This window comes from Heptranchias perlo, unplaced genomic scaffold (assembly GCF_035084215.1).
Source record: "Heptranchias perlo isolate sHepPer1 unplaced genomic scaffold, sHepPer1.hap1 HAP1_SCAFFOLD_317, whole genome shotgun sequence".
NCBI lineage: Eukaryota > Metazoa > Chordata > Chondrichthyes > Hexanchiformes > Hexanchidae > Heptranchias > Heptranchias perlo.
Genome location: NW_027139329.1, coordinates 65,976 through 86,461, shown reverse-complemented (window position 1 = coordinate 86,461; position 20,486 = coordinate 65,976). Strand labels below are relative to the sequence as shown.

Genomic DNA, 20,486 nt, shown 5'->3' with positions numbered 1-20,486 from the left:
TCAAGAAGCTCGACACCATCCAAGGTAAAGCAGCCCGCTTGATTGGCACCCCATCCACCACCCTAAACATTCACTCCCTTCACCACCGGCGCACTGTGGCTGCAGGATGCACTGCAGCAACTCGACAAGGCTTCTTCAACAGCACCTCCCAAACCCGCGACCTCTACCACCGAGAAGGACAAGGGCAGCAGGCGCATGGGAACAACACCACCTGCACGTTCCCCTCCAAGTGACACACCATCCCGACTTGGAAATATATCGCCGTTCCTTCATTGTCGCTGGGTCAAAATCCTGGAACTCCCTTCCTAACAGCACTGTGGGAGAACCGTCACCACACGGACTGCAGCGGTTCAAGAAGGCGGCTCACCACCACCTTCTCGAGGGCAATTAGGGATGGGCAATAAATGCCGGCCTTGCCAGCGACACCCACATCCCGTGAACGAATAAAAAAAAACCTGCACCCCTTCTAATGCTCGTACTGACACCCCACAGCAACCCATCCTGAGAATGGCAGAATCCCGGGATTTGCAGTCTCCCCGCATTCACACTGATCTCCACACGAGCAGTGGGATCCTGGTTTGCTGTCATTTCAGCTCAGTTTGTGATTTTCAAAGCCGTCTGTGTTCAGTCCAGTTTCTCTGTACTGGAGCCCTTACCTTTCCATTATTAATTATTATTATCCCGAGGGTCTCCAGTCTGTGCTCCCCCCTCTCTGCAGGAACACACTCACTACGATCATGTGAAGTGAGGAGAGGAGAAGGAACAGCCTCCCAGGGACCTGGGATCGGTGGGATTCCCTCACAGAGTGTCCAGTCACACTGACATTACTGGGACATTTCAGCACACACTCATTTCTCTGTTAGTGGATAGAATGAGCCAATCACAAGACATTTTACTGTCACTCTGACACTGGGACCTGCCCCTCTCCTCATTTCTCCATGGGCTGGTTGATAGAACAAGCCAATCACACAGCACTTACTGACCCAATGGAATAAAGCTGTCACTGACACACATGGAGCCTTTAGGAAGCCTCGGTTAGATACAGGTCACTGCAGGTTTCTCTCACTCTCAATTCCTGTCTAACAGGTTCCTGAGAAGCTCTACACACCGATGGAACAGCCCATCTCACTCCCATTTCCCACAGGCTGCCTGAGCCAAGAACCCCTCAAACCACAGTTAAACATCACTCAATATTCGCCCCATTTGAAAGCCCCTGATCTGGGGAGGTTTCCAAGCGGTGATTCTACTTTCACTCTTCTCCCAGATACAGGTGAAGGTTCCCTATCAGCAGCAGGTACTGTATGACTGAGAGGAACTTACCTGGAAAGGAGCTGCTTCGAGTTCTGTGAATAAAGAGAGGAGATCAAATCAGTCAATAGAATCATGGAATCACACAGCACAGGAGGAGGCCATTCGGCCCATCGTGCCTGTGCCGGCTCTTTGAAAGAGCTGTCCAATTAGTCCATTTCCCCTTCTCTTTCCCCATAGCCCTGTAAATTTTTCCCCTTCAAGTATTTATCCAATTCCGTTTTGAAAGTTATTATTGAATCTGCTTCCACCGCCCTTTCAGGCAGCGCATTCCAGATCAGAACAACTCATTCCGTAAAAACAATTCTCCTCACGCCGCCTCTGGTTCTTCTACCAATTACCTTAAATCTGTGTTCTCTGGTTACTGGCCTCCCTGCCAGTGGAAACAGTTTCTCCTTATTTACTCTATAAAAACCCTTCATGACTTGAACACCTCGATTAAATCTCCCTTGACCTTCTCTGCTCTAAGGAGAACAATCCCAGCTTCTCCAGTCTCTCCACATAATTGAAGTACCTCATCCCTGGTCCCATTCTAGTAAATCTCCTCTGCACCCTCTATAAGGCCTTCACATGCTTCCTAAAGTGCGGTGCCCAGACCTGGACACAATACTCCAGCTGAGGCCTAACCAGTGATTTATAAAGGTTTTGAATAACTTCCTTGCTTTTGTACTCCAAGCCTGTTTATAAAGCTCAGGATCTCGTATTCTTTTTTAACAGCTTGATCAAATTGTCCTGATCACCTTCAAAGATTTCTGTGGATGATTCCCCAGATCTCTCTGTTCCTGCACCCCCTTTAAAATTGTACCATTTAGTTTATATTGCCTCTCCTCATTTTTCCTTCCAAAATGCATCACTTCACACTTCTCTGCATTAAATTGCATCTGCCATGTGTCCGCCCATTTCACCAGTCTGTCCATGTCCTCCTGAAGTCTGTTACTATCCTCCTCACTATTTACTACATTTCCAAGCTTTGTGTCAGCCGCAAACATTGAAATTATGTTCCATATACCCAAGTCCAGGTCATTAATATATATCAAAAAGATCAGTGGTCCTAATACTGACCCCTGGGGAACACCACTGTATACTTCCCTCCAATCTGAAAAACAACCGTTCACCACTACTCTCTGCTTTCTGTCCCTTAGCCAATATGTATCCACGCTGCCACTGTCCCTTTAATCCCATGGGCTTTAATTTTGCTAACAAGTCCATTATGTGGGACACAAAAAAATGCAAAGTGATACATTTCGGTAGGAAGAACGAGGAGAGGCAATACAAACTAAAGGGCATAATTCCAATAGGGGTACGGGAACAGAGAAATCTGGGGGTTTATGTGTACAAATCGTTGAAGGTGGTAGGGCAAGATGAGAAAGCGGTTAAAAAAGCAAACGGGATCCTGGGCTTTATAAAGCGAAGCATAGAGTGCAAAAGTATGGAAGTCATGATGAAACTTTATGAAACACTGGTACGACCACAACTGGAGTATTGTGTCCAGTTCTGGGCACCGCACTTTAGGAAAGATGTGAAGGCCTTAGAGAGGGTGCAGAGGAGATTTTCTTGAACGATTCCAGAGATGAAGGACTTTAGTTACATGGATAGACTGGAGAAGCTGGGGTTGTTCTCCTTGGAACAGAGATGGTTGCGAGGAGATTTGATCGAGGTATTCAAAATCATGAAGTGTCTAGACAGAGTAAATCGAGAGAAACTGTTCCCATTGGTGGAAGGGTCAAGAATGAGAGGACTTAGATTTAAGGTGATTGGCAAAAGAACCAAAGGTGATATGAGGAAAAACTTTTTTACACAGCAAGTGGTTAGGATCTGGAATGCACGGCCCGAGGGGGTGGTGGAGGCAGATTCAATCATGGTCTTCAAAAGGGAACTGGATAACTACTTGAAAGGAAAAAAATTGCAGGGCTACAGGGAAAGGGCGGGGGAACGGGACTAGCTGGATTGCTCTTGCATAGAGCCGGTGTGGACTCGATGCGCTGAATGGCCTCCTTCCGTGCTGTAACCTTTCTATGATTCGATGATTCTATGATTTATCATATGTCTTCTGAAAGTCCATATACACAACATCAACTGCACAACCCTCATCAGATCTCTCAATTATTTTTGAATCATAGAATCATAGTATTAATGCACCGAAGGAGGCCGTTCAGCCCATCGTGTCTGTGCTGGCTCTTTGGTAGAGCTATCAAATTAGTCCAACTCCCCCGCTCTTTCCCCATAGTCCTGTAAATTTTACCCCTCCAAGTATTTATCCAATTCCATTTTGAAAGTTATTATTGAATCTGCTTCCACCGCCCTTTCAGGCAGCGCATTCCAGATCAGAACAACTCGCTGTGTCAAAAAATTCTCCTCTTCTCACCTCTGATTCTTCTTCCATCTTAAATCTGTGTCTAATGGTTACAGAACCTTATAAGACCATAAGAGATAGGAGCAGGAGTAGGTCATTCGGCGCCTCGAGCCTGCTCCACCATTTAATGAGATCATGACTGATCTGATTTTTACCTCAACTCCACTTTCCCGCCCTTTCCCCATATCCTTTGACTCCCTTGCTGATCAAAAATGTGTCTAACTCAGCCTTGAATGTATTCAATGACTCAGCCTCCACAGCTTTTTGGACTAAAGAATTCCAAATACTCACGACCCTCTGGGAGAAGAAATTCCTCCTAATTTCCGTCTTAAACGGGTGACCCCTTATTCTGAGACCATACCCCCTCATTTTAGATTCCCCCACGAGGGGTAACATCCCCTCAGCATCTACCCTATCGAGTCCCCTCAGAATCTTGTGTGTTCCAATAAGATCTCCTCTCATTCTTCTAAACTCCAATGAGTATAGACCCAACCTGTTCAATCTTTCCTCATAAGACAACCCTTCCATACCCGGAATCAACCTAGTGAACCTTCTCTGAACTGCCTCCAATGCAAGTATGTCCTTCCTTAAATAAGGGCACCAGAACTGTCCGCAGTACTCCAGGTGTGGTCTCACCAGCACCCTGTACAGTTGTAGCATGACTCCCCTGCTTTTATACTCCATCCCCCTAGAAGTAAAGGCCAACCTTCTGCCAATGGAAACAGTTTCTCCTCATTTACTCTATCAAAACCCTTCATGATTTTGAACACCTCTATTAAATCTCCCATTAACCTTCTCTGCTCGAAGGAGAACAACCCCAGCTTCTCCAGTCTCTCCACATAATTGAAGTACCTCATCCCTGGTCCCATTCTCGTAAATCACTTCTGCATCCTCTCTCAGGCCTTGACATCCTTCCTAAAGTTCAGTGCCCAGAATTGGACACAATACTCCAGCTGGGGCCTAACCAGTCATTTATAAAGGTTTAGCATAACTTCCTTGCTTTTGTAATCTATGCCTCTGTTTATAAAGCCAAGGATCCCGTGTGCTTTTTTAACAGCCTCCTCACCTTGTCCTGCCACCTTCAAAGATTTGTGTACGTACACCCCCAGGTCTCTCTGTTCCTGCACCCTCTTTAAAATTGTACCATTTAGTTTATTTTGCCTCTCCTCATTCTTCCCACCAAAATACATCACTTCACACTTCTTTGCATTAAATTGCATCTGCCATGTTTCTGCCCATTTCACCAGTCTGTCTCTGTCCTCCTGAAGTCTGTTACTATCCTTCACATCGTTTACTACATTTCCGAGTTTTGTGTCATCTGCAAACTTTGAAATTATGCCCTGGATACCCAAGTTCAGGTCATTAATATATATCAAAAAGATCAGTGGTCCTAATACTGACCCCTGGGGAACACCACTGTAAACTTCCCTCCAGTCTGAAAAACAACCGTTCACCACTACTCTCTGCTTTCTGTCTCTGAGCATATTTCGTGTCCACACTGCCACTGTCCCTTTAATCCCATGGGCTTCAATTTTGCTCACAAGTTTTCATCAAAGAAGTCAATCAAGTTAGTCAGATACGATTTGCCTTTAATAAATCTGTGTTGTCTGTTGTTTATTATCCCATTTTCTTCCAAGTGACAATTAATTTTGTCTCGGATTATTGTCTCTAGAAATTTCCCCACCATCGACGTTAGGCTGACTGGCCTGTAGTTGCCGGGTTTATCCCTCTCCCCTTTTTTGAACAGAGGTGTAACATTTGCAATCCTCCAGTCCTCTGGCAACATTCCCATATCCAAGGAGGATTGAAATATTGTGGACAAAGCCTCCACTATTTCCATCCTTACTTCCCTCAGCAACCGAGGATGCATCCCACCCGGACCGGGTGACTTTTCTACTTTGAGAGCTGTCAACCCTTTTAGTACTTCCTCTTTATCTATTTTAATCCTCTCCAGTTTCTCTACCCCTCCTCCTTTACTGGAAGATTGGCAGCATCCTCTTCTTTAGTGAAGACCGATGCAAAGTATTCATTTCGTACCTCAGTCATGCCCTTTGCCTCCACGAGAAGAGTTTCTTTTGAAGAACATAAGAAAAGGAGCAGGAGTCGGCCATTCGGCCCCTCGAGCCTGCTCCACCATTCAATCAGATCATGGCTGATCTTCGACCTCAACTCCACTTCCCGCACGCGCACGATCCCCATATCCCTTCATTCCGTTAGTTTCCAAAAATCTGTCAATCTCAGTCTTGAATATACTCAACGACTGAGCATCCACAGCCCTCTGGGTAGAGAATTCCAAAGGTTCACAACCCTCGAAGTGAAGAAATTTCTCCTCATCTTGGTCCTAAATAGGCTAATTTCTCCTTATCTTGAGACTATGCCCCCTAGTTCTAGACTCTCTAGCCAGGGGAAACAGCCTCTCAGCATCTACCCTGTCGAGCCCTCTCAGAATCTTATATGTTTCAATGAGATCACTTCTCATTCTTCTAAACTCCAGAGAATATAAGCTCATTCTACTCAATCTCCCCTCATAGGACAACCCTCTCATCCCAGGAATCAATCCAATGAACCTTCATTGAACCCCCTCTAAGGCAAGTATATCATTCCTTTGATAAGGAGACCAAAACTGTACACAGGACTCCAGGTGTGGTCTCACCAGAGCCCTGTATAATTGCAGCAAGACTTCCTTACTGTTATACTCCAACCCGCTTGCAATAAAAGCTAACATACCATTTGCCTTCCTAATTGCTTGCTGTACCTGCATGTTAACTTTCTGTGATTCTTGTACAAGGACACCCAAATCCCTCTGACTGCCAACATTTTTTAGTCTCTCACCTTTTAAAAAATATTCTGCTTTTCTATTCTTCCTGCCAAAGTGGATAATTTCACATTTCTGCACATTATACTCCACCTGCCACCGTCTCGCCCATTCACTTAACCTGTCTATATCCATTTGCAGCCTCTTTGCATCCTCCTCACAGCTTACTTTCCCACCTATCTTTGTATTGTCAGCAAACTTGTATACATTACACTCGGTCCACTAATCTAATCATTGATATAGATTGTAAACAGCTGAGGCCCAGGCACTGATCCTTGTGGCACCCCACTAGTAATAACCTGTCAACCCGAAAATGACCCGTTTATTCCTACTCTCTGTTTTCTGTCCATTAAGCAATCTTCAATCCATGCTAATATATTACCCCCAATCACATGGGCCCTAATCTTCTGTGGCACCTTATCGAATGCCTTTTGAAAATCCAAATATACTACATCCACCAGTTCCCCTTCATCTACCCTGCTAGTTACACCCATAAAAAGCTCTAGTAGATTTGTCAAACACAATTTCCCTTTCATAAAACCGTGCTGACTCTGCCTAATCATATTACGATTTTCTAAGTGCCCTGTTACTACGTCCTTAATAATAGGTTCTAGGATTTTCTCCACCACTGATGTCAGGCTAACTGGCTTATAGGTCCCTGTTTTCTCTCTCTCTTCTATCTTGAATACGGGTTTACATTTGCTACCTTCCAATCAACAGGTACTGTTCTAGAATTGAGGGAATTCTGGAAGATCAAAACCAATGCATCCACTATCTCTGCAGCCAAAAAACCCACGATGTAGACCATCAGGTCCAGGGGATTTGTCAGCTTTTAGTCCCATTAATTTCTCCAGTACTTTTTCTTTACGAATCATAATTACTTTATGTTCCTCACTCTCATTTGCCCCTTGGTTCCCCACTATTTCCGGTATGTTTTTGTCTCTTCAACGGTGAGGACAGATACAAAATATTTGTTTAACATCTCTGCCATTTCCTTAATCCCCATTATAATTTCTCCTGTCTCTGCCTCTAAGTGACCCATGTTTACTTTAACTAATCTCTTCCTTGTTACATACCTGTAGAAGCTCTTACAATCTGTTTTTATATTTCTTGCTAGTTTACTGTCATATTCAATTTTCTCCCTCTTTATCAATTTCTTGGTCATCCCTGACTGATTTCTAAAACCCTCCAAATCCTCAGGCTTACTGCTCTTTTTGGTAACATTGTAAGCCTCTTCTTCTAATCGAATACCATCCTTAACTTCTCAGGATAGCCACGGTTGGATCACTTTTCCTGTGGAGTTTTATGGTCCTTCATCGGCCCCACCTTTCCTTTAACTACCTTTTTACACTTTGTAAGTTTCTAAAAGACTTTATGTTACCCGCTAATCTTTTCTCATACATTATCTTTGCCCCTTTCATTTCCTTTTTCAGTTCTCCTCTGCACTTTCTGTATTCTGTTTGATTCTCTACTGTGATTACTGTCTATTTAGAACCTGACATTTATCATAAGCCTCCTTTTTCTGTTTCATTTTAATCTCTATTTCTTCAATCATCCAGGGAGCTCTAGCTCTGGATGCCCTTCCTTTTCCCCTCACAGGAATGTGTCTAGTCTGTACCCGAACTATCTCCTCTTTGAAGGCCTCCCATTGCTCATTTACTATTTTACCTGCCAGTTTTTGTTTCCAATTCACCTGGGCCAGATCCCTTTTCAACAACTTGCTGAAATTAGCCCTTCTCCAGTTGAGTATTTTTACATTTGATTGTTTCTTGTCCTTTTCCATTACTTTTCTAAACCTAATGATATTGTGATCACTGTTTCCCAAATGCTCCCCCACTGAAATGTGCTCCACTTCCCCACTTCATTCCCCAGAACTAGATCCAGCGCTGCTTCCTTCCTCATTGGGCTGGAAACATATTGAAGAAAGTTTTCCTGAACACATTTGAGGAATTCCTCCCCCTCTTTGCCCTTTACTCTGTTTTTTCCCCAGTCTATATTCGGAGAATTGAACTCCCCCATTATCACTATTCGATTGTTCATACAACAAACAAATCAACACCCAATGAAACCAAACCGTGAATTTGGGATTGAGAGTAAAGAGTTCAGTGTATAACAGTAGGTGGGGCCAGTCACAGGAATGGGGAATAATCCAACATTTCACTGCACTCCATCCTGGGGCAGCACCAACACTCCTGGGGCAGGGCTGAGGGGGCAGCACCAACACTCCTGGGGCAGGGCTGAGGGGGCAGCACCAACACTCCTGGGGCAGGGCTGAGGGGGCAGCACCAACACTCCTGGGGCAGGGCTGAGGGGGCAGCACCAACACTCCTGGGGCAGGGCTGAGGGGGCAGCACCAACACTCCTGGGGCAGGGCTGAGGGGGCAGCACCAACACTCCTGGGGCAGGGCTGAGGGGGCAGCACCAACACTCCTGGGGCAGGGCTGAGGGGGCAGCACCAACACTCCTGGGGCAGGGCTGAGGGGGCAGCACCAACACTCCTGGGGCAGGGCTGAGGGGGCAGCACCAACACTCCTGGGGCAGGGCTGAGGGGGCAGCACCAACACTCCTGGGGCAGGGCTGAGGGGGCAGCACCAACACTCCTGGGGCAGGGCTGAGGGGGCAGCACCAACACTCCTGGGGCAGGGCTGAGGGGGCAGCACCAACACTCCTGGGGCAGGGCTGAGGGGGCAGCACCAACACTCCTGGGGCAGGGCTGAGGGGGCAGCACCAACACTCCTGGGGCAGGGCTGAGGGGGCAGCACCAACACTCCTGGGGCAGGGCTGAGGGGGCAGCACCATTGCTGGGCCCCACCAACAATCTTCAAACAATTCAGCCCCACACCAGCCTCACAGAAACGCCCCATTCCCCAGACATGGCCCTGTTTATATTGAAGATGTACCTGAATAAAGGAGAGAGGGTCCCTCTGTAGCAGACTCTGGTATTCTCCATCTATTAATGTCATCTGTTCCATCCTCTTGTTTAATGCTTCAGAACAGCTTCTAATCTGAGAGAGAGCTCGGAGCCCCTCCTCATCGATCAGTTTCAGTGCGTATTCTTCATCTTCTTCCAGCTGTCTCCTCCAGTCAGAGTAGCTCTTCGATAGCTTTCCTTTCAGCTCATTGATTCGTGTCTGAAACCCAAACCAACTCTCATTACAAACGGCCCTTCCACACAGCTCTTACCCTGAGCACACGACACTTTCCAGGGACGGGACAGTTTGTTTCGATCACTACTCGATCACCCGTTAAAGATAGACGAGCAGTGGGGGGTGTCTACTAGGAGAGAAAACAGAGTTTAATGAGTGTTGCCTTGAGCCTTGAGTTTAAAAGAAAGAGCACTGTATTTGGACTGTGTATGGCACTGCCACCTGGTCCATCCACACCTGGAGTGATGGGTCCAGTTTTGGTGCCCACACCTGGTGAAGGAGATCAAGACTGGAGAGGACGGTGGCCAGAATGACACGTAGTCCGATGGATTTAATTCTGAGGATTGGCTCCAAGAGGGAGGGCGATTTAGAGAAAAGCAGGCCGGGAGGGACAGGATTGATGTTTTTAAAACGATCGAGGAATTATTGGACTCACTGGTTGGGTGAGGTATTGAGATGGATCGGGATGGTAGGACCAGAGGGTCTGTGTATAAAATCCATAGGCACAGAGTTAGGTTGGACACCAGAGTCCTCGATATCTGGAACAGACTCCCTGAACATGTGGGGGGTTTGGAGTCACTCCCACCCTTTAAAAGGGAGCTGGGGAGGAATTTCCCAGAGTTTGTCCTGAATTGGCTGCAGATTCCAGAGTAAATCCAGTCCCATTTTTCCCTACCTTTATTTCAGCTTCTGATCTCTCCAAGTCTCGCTGTTTGCTGGAACAATTCTGCTGGATTCCCCGAAGCCTCTCGATTTCTCTCTCCAATTCTTCCTGTAAAGGCAATTGGAAAGTTTTCAAAAGGGATTCAAACTGGGATTTAAAGGGGAAATGATTCCGTTCCAGGAGTGACCCCACTGGGTGTGGATAGAAAGTGGTTTGGGGGATTCTCAGTGTCTGGGCCCTGAGCAGAAATATTCCCTTCTGTGGCTCTCAGTAAAGAGGCGCTCCCTGCCCTGTATAAACTGAGTGACCACACACACCGGCTTCTTTTCACACTGACACACCGTGTGCTGCATTTTCACACGGACTCAGCTCCTCCATTTCCAGGAATCAGCCGAGGGGAAAGGGAGACAGACTCAGTCACACCAGCATTTCTCAAACACCAATTCCCTCTTGTTGTGAGAAACAGTTTCTCCCCCCAGCCCCTGAGTCACTCCCCGTGGGTGTCCCTCACTCCCCCCACCGGTGATGGTCCTCTCCCTGATGGTCAGATGTCAGAATACCCCAGTGTTACACAGGGCTCCAACATGCTCTGCTCTCCAGCCCTATGCCACAGAGTGCCAGTTCTCACAGGTGCCCACACAGTGAATTACTGAGCTCCACAATGCCCTCACCAGGAGGGGCTGAGTGTGGGTGAGGGGCAGTCACCCTGGGCCACTCTCACACCCCTCCCAGTGCCCACCCTGTTCTCTCAGACAGACTGTAAGAGAAAGGGGAGGGAGCATCTGACTGACAAAAAAAACAAATAGCAGTAAACCTAGAAACATAGAAAATAGGAGCAAGAGTCGGCCATTCGGCCATTCAAAATGATCATGGCTGATCGTCTAACTCAGTCCCCTATTCCTGCTTTTTCCCCATTTCCCATGACCCCTTGAACATTAAGAAATATATCTATCTCCTTCTTGAATATATCTAATGACTTGGCCTCCACTGCCTTCTGTGGTAGAGAATTCCACAGGCTCACCACCCTCTGAGTGAAAAAATTTCTCCTCATCTCGGTTCTAAATGGCATACCCCGTATCCTGAGTCTGTGACCCCTGGTTCTGGACTCCCCAGCCATCGGGAACATCCTCCCTGCATGTAGTCTGTCTATTCCTGTTAGAATTTTATATGTTTCAATGAGATCACTTCTCATTCTTCTAAACTCTAGTGAATATAGGCCTAGTCGACCCCATCTCTCCTCATACGTCATCCCAGGAATCAGTCTGCTAAATCTTTGTTGCACTCCCTCCATGGCAAGGACATCTTTCCTCAGATAAGGAGACCAAAACTGCACATAATACTCCAGATGTGGTCTCACCAAGGCCCTGTATAACTGCAGTAAGACATCCCTGCTCCTGTACGCAAATCCTCTTGCAATGAAGGCCAACATACCATTTGCCTTCCTAACTGCTTGTTGCACCTGAATGCTCGCTTTCAGCGACTGGTGTACAATGGTGATAGATTGGGAAAAGGGGAGGTGCAACAAGACCTGGGTGTAGGTCTCGTTGCACCTCCCCCTTTCCCAATCTGTCACCATTCAGATAATAATCTGCCTTTCTGTTTTTACAACAAAAGTGGATAACTTCACATTTATCCATGTTATACTGCATCTGCCATGTTCTTGCCCACTCACCCAACTTGTCTAAATCACATTGGAGCCTCGTTGCATCCTCCTCACTGCTCACATTCCACCCCAGCTTTGTGTTGTCTGCAAACTTGGAAATGTTACATTTCGTTCCCTCATCCAAATCATTGATATATATTGTGAATAGCTGGGGTCCAAGCACTGAACCCTGTGGTACCCCACTAGTCACTGCCTGCCACCTGGAAAAAGACCCGTTTACTCCTACTCTCTGTCAATCAATTCTCAATCCATGCCAGTATATTCCCCCCAATCCCATGTGCTTTAATTTTGCACACTAACCTCTTGTGTGGGACCTTATGAAAAGCCTTCTGAAAATCAAAATACATCACATTCACTGGTTCTCCCCTATCTATTCTACTAGTTACATCCTCAAAAAACTCCAGTAATTTGTTAAGCATGATTTCCCTTTCATAACCCATGCTGACTTTGTCCAATCCCATTAATGCCCTCCAAGTGTTCTGTTATCACATCTTTTATAATAGACTAGCATTTTCCCCATTACTGATGTTAGGCTAACTGGTCTGTAATTCTCTGTTTTTTCTCTGCCTCCTTTTTTTTTAAATAGTGGGGTTACATTTGCCACCTTCCAATCTGTAGGAACTATTCCAGAATCTATAGAATTTTGGAAGATGATCACCAATGCATCCACTATTTCCAGGGCCATTTCCTTTAGTACTCTGGGATGTAGATTATCAGGCCCTGGGGATTTGTCAGCCTTTAGCCCCATTAATTTCCCGAGCACTATTTTTTTTACTAATACTGATTTCCTTCAGTTCCTCCCTCACTCGATCCTTGGTTCCCTAACATTTGTGTCCTCCTTTGTGAAGACAGAACCAAAGTATATGTTTAATTGTTCTGCCATTTCTTTGTTCCCCATTATAATTTCTCCCATTTCTGACTGTAAGGGACCTACATTTGTCTTCACCAATCTTTTTCTCTTGACATATTTATAGAAGCTTTTACAGTCAGTTTTTATGTTCCCTGCTAGTTTACTCTCATACTCTATTTTTCCCCTCTTAATCAATCTCTTTGTCCTCCTTTACTGAATTCTGAACTGCTACCAATCCTTAGGCTTGCCGCTTTTTCTGGCAATTTTATATGCCTCCTCTTTGGATTTAATACTATCCCGAATTTCTTTTGTAAGCCACGGTTGAGCCACCTTTCCTGTTTTATTTTTGCGCCAGACAGGAATGAATAATTGTTGTAATTCCTGCACATGTTCTTTAAATATTCGCCATTGTCTATCCACCGTCGTCCCTTTTAGTAAAGTTCCCCAATCTGTCATAGCCAACTCGCAACTCATACTTTCGTAATTTCCTTTATTTAGATTCAGGACCCTAGTTTCAGATTCAACTACTTCACTCTCCATCTTAATGAGGAATTCTATCATGTTATGGTCGCTCTTCCCTAAGGGACCCCGCACAACAAGATTGTTAATTAATCCTTTCTCATTGCACAATACCCAGTCTAGGATCGCCTGCTCTCAAGTTGGTTCCTCAACGTATTGGTCTACAAAACCATCATGTACACACTCCAGGAATTCCTCCCCCACAGTATTATTGCTAATTTGGTTTGACCAATCTATATGTAAATTAATGTCACCCATGATTGTAGTTGTACCCTTCTTGCATGCATCTCTAACTTCCTGTTTAATGCCATCCCCTACATCTTCACTATTGTTTGGGGGCCTATAGACAACCCCCACCAACGTTTTCTGCCCCTTGGTGTTTCTTAGCTCCACCCATACAGATTCCACATCGTGATTTTCCGAGCCAATATCCTTCCTCACTATTGCATTGATTTCCTCCTTTACTAGCAATGCTACCCAACCTCCTTTCCCTTTTTGCCTGTCCTTCCTAAATATTGAATACCCCTGGATGTTCAGTTCCCATCCTTGGTCACCCTGCAGCCATGTCTCTGTAATCGCAACTATATCATAACCGTTAATATTTATCTGCGCTGTTAATTCAACTAACTTATTGCGAATGCTCCGCGCATTTGGACACAATGCCTTTAGACTTGTCTTTTTAAGATTGCTAGTCATCTTAGTTTTATTTTGCACTATGGCCCTATTTGTTTCTCGCCCTTGTTTACTCTGCCTTCCACTATTGCTTCTTCCCTTTCTGTCTTTTGTTTCTATGCTTGTTTCCCCCTCCTCTGTCTCCCTGCTCAGGTTCCCATCCCCCTGCCATTCTAGTTTAAACCTTCCCCAACAGCACTAGCAAACACCCCCGCAAGGACATCGGTCCCGGTCCTGCTCGGGTGTAACTCGTCCCGCTTGTACAGGTCCCACCTTCCCCAGAACCGGTCCCATTGTCCCAGGAATCTAAATCCCTCCCTCCTACACCATCCCTGCAGCCACGCATTCATCTGGTCCATTCTCCTGTTCCTATACTCACTAGCACAGACCCAGGGCAGCATGAAAACTCTGGGCTAAATCAGCACTGTCTGCAATCAGTTCTAATTAATGTTCGTCATCAACAGGAAAACTCTCCCTCACTGTATTTAATATCAGAAATTATGTCACTCACCTTAATTGCAGCTTGTGCCTGATCGAGGCTCAGCAGTGTGTGGGATTTATGTTTCCCTGTTATGCAGGAAACACACACACTCTCTGCATCATCTTTACAGTAGTTTTCAAAGACCTTCTTATGGTCAAGGCACTGTCTCTCTGTAAGATCAGCCGTAGGCTCGATTAGGGTGTGATCTTTCAAGGCCTCTTTCATTAAATGTGGTTTTAAATGAAGGGAGCAAAAGGAAGTTTCACATTTCAGACACGTCTTCACAGCCGGAGTTCGATTCCCATCACAATACTCACACATGACACGGCCTGAATCAGCAGGAGGCTGTGAGCGATTGTATTTCTCCACGATATTACACAGCGTGAAGTTTCTCTCCAGACTGGGCCTGGGGTTGAATTTCCGGCGACACTGAGGGCACTCAAACCCTTCTGGGCCTGCTGTCTGGGCCCAAACTCCCTCAATACATTTCAAACAGAAACTGTGCACACAGGGTAATATCACCGGGTCCTGGTACACCTGGAGACACACAGCACAGGTTAATTCATCCTCTAAAGCTCCAGGCTCCATTCCTGCAGCACCTGAAAGAGTTTTCACACAAAAGAGAGAGAGAGAGCGAGGAACCAGAGCAGGAAGTGAAATTCTTACAAACACTCAGTGCAGGAAGTGGATTCATGACTCACTTTGGGTGAAGATTAACCCTTTCAGGCCTGCAATAGCTGCTCAGAAACCAAAGTCAGAAAAACAAGATTGCAATATTACAATCCGGAGCCAGAATACAGCAAGCTGGGCTCAGTAAACACAAACCGAAAACTGATCAGCTCAGACCAGACCCTAAACAGTTTAACAAATGATTTAAAACTGATATAAAGAGGAACAATAACCTTTACAAATCCCCCAGAGAGGAAAGGGAAGGAGCTCTCTGGGAGGAATGGAGAAATATACAGAAAAAGTTAAAAGGTTTATCAGTGGGGAAAGAGAGATGAGAAAAAGCAAAGCAGCAGAGGCTACAAGTCTTAGTAAACTCGACACGAAACATGTCCGACCAACACAGAGCTGGAAACCAACAAAGACAAAGGAATGTTGGACAACAAATCCAAATCAGGAGAATACAGTCAGAGGAAGTCATGGTCAAACTGTACAGGGCTCTGGTCAGACCCACCCCGAGCACTGTGTCCAGTTCTGGTCAGACCCACCCCGAGCACTGTGTCCAGTTCTGGTCAGACCCACCCCGAGCACTGTGTCCAGTTCTGGTCAGACCCACCCCGAGCACTGTGTCCAGTTCTGGTCAGACCCACCCCGAGCACTGTGTCCAGTTCTGGTCAGACCCACCCCGAGCACTGTGTCCAGTTCTGGTCAGACCCACCCCGAGTACTGTGTCCAGTTCTGGTCAGACCCACTTGAGTACTGTGTCCAGTTCTGGTCAGACCAACCTCGAGTACTGTGTCCAGTTATGGACATACGAACAGAGGAACAGGAGGAGGCCATTCGGCCCCTCCAGCCTGTCCCACCATTCAATTAGATCATGGCTGATCTGTATCTTAACTCCATCTACCCGCCTTGGTTCCGTAACCCTTAATATCCTTACCGAACAAAAATCTATCAATCTCAGTTTTGAAATTTTCAATTGACCCCCAGCCTCAACAGCTTTTTGGGGGAGAGAGTTCCAGATTTCCACTCCCCTTTGTGTGAAGAAACGCTTCCTGACATCACCCCTGAATGACTGAGCTCTAATTTTAAGATTATTCCCCCTTGTTCTGGACTCCCCCACCAGAGGAAATAGTTTCTCTCTATCTACCCTATCAAATCCTTTAATCATTTTAAATACTTCAATTAGATCACCCCTTAATCTTCGAGACTCAGGGAATATAAGCCGAGTGTGTGCAGCCTGGCCTCATAATTTAACCTTTCCAGCCCCGATATAAGAACATAAGAACTAGGAGCTGGAGTAGGCCATACGGCCCCTCGAGCCTGCTCCGCCATTCAATCAGATCATGGCTGATCTTTTACCTCAACTCCACTTTCCCGCCCAAATGAGAACATTCTGGTGAATCTGTGCTGCACCCTCTCCAAGGCCAATATATCCTTCCTGAGGTGCGGTGCCCAGAACTGAACCCAGTCTCCAGATGTGGTCTGACCAGAGCTCTGTACAGCTGGAACATCACTTCCTCCCCTTTGTATTCCAGCCCCTGAGATAAAGGCCAACATTCCATTCGTCTTTTAAATTATTTTTTTAGTGATTTCTGTGCTTGGGCCCCTAAATCTCTCGGCTCCTCCACAGTCCCCGGCCTGTTACCATTTAGAAAATACTCTGATCGATCTTTCTTCGGTCCAAAGTGAATGACCTCACATTTCCCCACATTGAACTCCATCTGCCCCAGTTTTGCCCACTCACTGAATCGACCAATGTCCCTTTGCAACTTTCTCCTCCCATCTACACTATTTACTGTGTCACCTAACTTAGTGTCGTCAGCAAACTGAGATACACGGCTCTCTATTCCTTCATCCAAGTCACTGATAAATATAAATTTAACCCTGACTGATTCTTTGTCCTGCCCCAGTTTAATGAGACCGAGACCATGTGGAGCCCACGGTCAACACATCAGACCAGTTACACTTTACCCACTAAACCATGGGCAGGGGGGCTTCAATAACTGATTGCTCGGTCTCTGAAAGGAACCAGGAATGCTCACTAATATTTCACCTTCAATTCCTTTAGTGTGAGCTTGTGTACACTGTTTCTCCGTTTTTAGATTAAAGACATTTCGACAAAATGGCATCTGTACTTTGAATAAAACAAATTGCTGGCAATAAACAGCAGAACTGACTCAGGATCCCACCCAAAACGTTGCCCCTCAGATGCTGCCTGACCGGTGCAGAGCTCAGTTGGTAACATGTTCTATTCTGGGACTAGAGAGTTGTGCCACTTGCTGTGGCTCGGGAGTTTGAGCTCATGATCCAAGCTGCCACTCCAGGGCAGTGCGGAGGGAGTGCTGCTTTGTCTGGATTCCCAGGCCTTCTCCTTCACACCTCGTGAGAGGAGGTGAGAAGGCCCCAAACAGCAGGTGAGTGCCTTTATCGCAGGGCTTGTGGGCCCGGAGGAGCAGGAGTGCTTCCCCCAGGCCCAACAAGCTTCCCTGGGGCAACCCCTCCACCCCACGATCTCTGACCCGCCCTACACACAATCACCAACCTGCCCCTACAATCTCCGACCCCCCCCCACTATCTCCGACCCCCCCCCCACGATCTCTGACCCGCCCTACACACAATCACCAACCTGCCCCCACAATCTCCGACCCCCCCCCCACGATCTCCGACCCCCCCCACGATCTCTGACCCCACCACGATCTCCGAGCCCCCCACCGATCTCCGACCCCCCACGATCTTCGACCTGACCCTACAATCTCCGACACCCCCACGATCTCCGACACCCCCACGATCTGCGACCCCACCACGATCTCTGACCGCCCCCACGATCTCCGACCCCACCACGATCTCCGACCCCCATACAATCTCCGACCCCCATACAATCTCCGACCCCACCACGATCTCCGACCCCACCACGATCTCCGACCCCACCACGATCTCCGACCCCCATACAATCTCCGACCCCCATACAATCTCCGACCCCACCACGATCTCCGACCCCACCACGATCTCCGACCCCACCACGATCTCCGACCCCACCACGATCTCCGACCCCACCACGATCTCCGACCCCACCACGATCTCCAACCCCACCACGATCTCCAACCCCACCACGATCTCCAACCCCACCACGATCTCCGACCCCCATACAATCTCCGACCCCCATACAATCTCCGAGCCCCCCACGATCTCCTACCCCCCATGAATTCCAACCCGACCCACGATCTCCGAACCCCCCGATGACTGCCAACCCTCCCCCCCCACCCCCCCGGTGACCCCCCAACCCCGCCCCCTGTCTAACATTTACCTGCTCACATCATTTCGCTGCTCGCATCATCTTCCTTGCTCTTCTCCCGTCCGACTGAGACCAGCCTGTCAATCCGGACGGCCTCTCGGGTGGAAAACTCTCAAAAAAAACCTAAAAGACGTTCTGACGTCAAAATCCGAAGGACGTCCGGGAAACCCGGACTCAGGGAATTCTCCCCCCGCTGACTTCTTGGCTTGGAGTGAAAATTTAGGCCATTGTCTTCGATCCCCGCCACAAACTCCGATCCCTCGCTGCTGATTCCATCCCCTCCCCCCCTCCCTGGCCACCGTCTCTGGCCGAAACAGACACAGCTCTCCCCCTCCCCCTCCTCGCCCCCCTCCCCCTCCACCGCCTGTCCGGGGTCACGGGGTCAGGTCACTCAATCTCCCAGAATGCAATGCGGCTCGAGCTGTCGATGGCTCCCGTTCAACCGACTCCTGGAATCGGGGAACCCAGGACCGGAACTGGCCCCGGACAGGAACCAGCCCCGAACACTCCCCCCGAACCCCCTTCATCACCCCCTCAACACCTTCCCCTCCCCCTCAACCCCTTCCTCTCAAGCCCTTCCGCTCCACCCTGAGCCCCCTTCCTGACCCCCTCAGCCCCTTCCTAACCCCCTGAACCCCTCCCCCTCCCCCCTGAACCCCTCCCCCTCCCCCTGAACCCCTCCCCACAGACACACAGTCAGGACCCAGATCAGGAGACCAGGACACTTTCTGCAGCAGCTTTTATTGTTGTCCAGAGTAAAGCATCAAATCCTTTCCTGGATCTTATGACACTTTCCAGAGCTGTAAACTCAGATTCTTTGATGTCAGCACGTTGCAGTTACAGAGAAATCTGTGCACAGGAAAATCATACAAATAAAATAAAACCGTCTCATTCCCCCCGTCGCTGGGAATTACACAGTGAGAGATATATTCATCAACACAAACCGCGATTCATACAAAAACTACATGGAACATTGTGGGATTGCAAGAAAATAACTTCATCTTAATACAAAAGAATCGATAAACGCACTAACACTCTCCACTCACTGCTCAGGATTATTCCCCCATCGCTCTGATGCGCTCCAGGATTACACACAACGGGCACTAAAGCCCAGGTTGTAGGACGCTCGAAGCCGGCCCACAGATTTCCTCAGGTCACGATGTACCAACAGCAATCCCTCGCAGTGAGTGAGGGAGGGAGTGAGAGGGAAGGAGTGAGTGAAGGAGTGAGTGAGTGAAGGAATGTTTGAGGGAGGGAAGGAGTGAGGGAGTGGAGTGAAGGGAGGGAGTGAGGGTGGAGTGAGTGAGGGAAGGAATGAGGAATGGAAGGAGTGAGGGAGGGAATGGGAAGGAGTGAGTGAGGGAGTGAATGAGTGAGTGTGACTGAGTGTTGGGAGTGAGGGATGGAGGGAGTGAGTGAAGGGCAAGTGATTGATGAGTGAGCATGAGTGGAGTGACGGAGTGAATGAATGTAGTGAGTGGAGGGAGGGATTGAGGAGTGAATGAGCGTGTGAGGGAGAGTGAGGAAGGGAGGGAGTGAGTGAGTGAGGGGCGAGCGAGCGAGGGCTGCACCAGAGCGGGGAACGGCCTCCTCTGAGCTCCACAAATTTTCTGCCGTGTTTCCTACATTCCAACAGTGACGACACTTCAAAAGTACTTCATTGGCTGTAAAGCTCTTTGGGACGTCCTGAGGTGGTGAAAGGCGCTATATAAATGCAAGTCTTTCTTTCTTTCTTCTTTCCCAAAGCTGGCCATCCGAGGCCAGGCTGGCGATTGGAGAATGAATATTAGCAGCTGCCTCCCTCCCTCCCTCCCTCCCTCCCTCCCTCCCTCCGGCGGGGGGTCTGAAAGTACAGTCCCCACTGACTGCCCATTCCTTCAGGGCTCGGAGATACAGTCGGGCTCGGTGGGTGGGTGGGTGGGCTCAGGCCTGGGTTACAGTTTGCCTTTCCCGGGCCGGAGGGCGGGGACCGTGTTTAACGGGGACGCAGTAAACGCTGGATTCTCCTCCGCTCTTTGCACCTTCCCGTGAGCGTCCGTGTCGCTGGAAGCGGG

The 20,486-nt window shown here is 47.8% G+C and overlaps 1 protein-coding gene across 1 annotated transcript; it reads right to left on the bottom strand.

Annotated features, from left to right (window-relative positions):
- Positions 1-616: 616 nt before the first annotated feature.
- LOC137311244 (E3 ubiquitin/ISG15 ligase TRIM25-like) lies at positions 617-15,136 on the bottom strand. The gene is made up of 4 exons (XM_067978563.1): positions 14,502-15,136; positions 10,299-10,394; positions 9,377-9,607; positions 617-1,343 (listed from the first exon to the last, which is right to left on the bottom strand). Exons 1-4 carry the CDS (start codon positions 15,057-15,059, stop codon positions 1,317-1,319), a joined length of 912 nt encoding a protein of 303 aa, XP_067834664.1. The 5' UTR covers positions 15,060-15,136; the 3' UTR covers positions 617-1,316.
- Between the last annotated feature and the right edge of the window lie 5,350 nt (positions 15,137-20,486).

Excerpts from the sequence above, each read along its gene's own strand:
- LOC137311244 (XM_067978563.1), bottom strand. The coding sequence starts at position 15,059 with ATGGAGCCTGGAGCTTTAGAGGATGAATTAACCTGTGCTGTGTGTCTC. Across the intron at positions 10,395-14,501 it reads AGGCACAAGCTGCAATTAAG|GAAGAATTGGAGAGAGAAAT; the intron begins GTGAGTGACATA and ends TTGCCTTTACAG. Across the intron at positions 9,608-10,298 it reads GATCAGAAGCTGAAATAAAG|ACACGAATCAATGAGCTGAA; the intron begins GTAGGGAAAAAT and ends TTTGGGTTTCAG.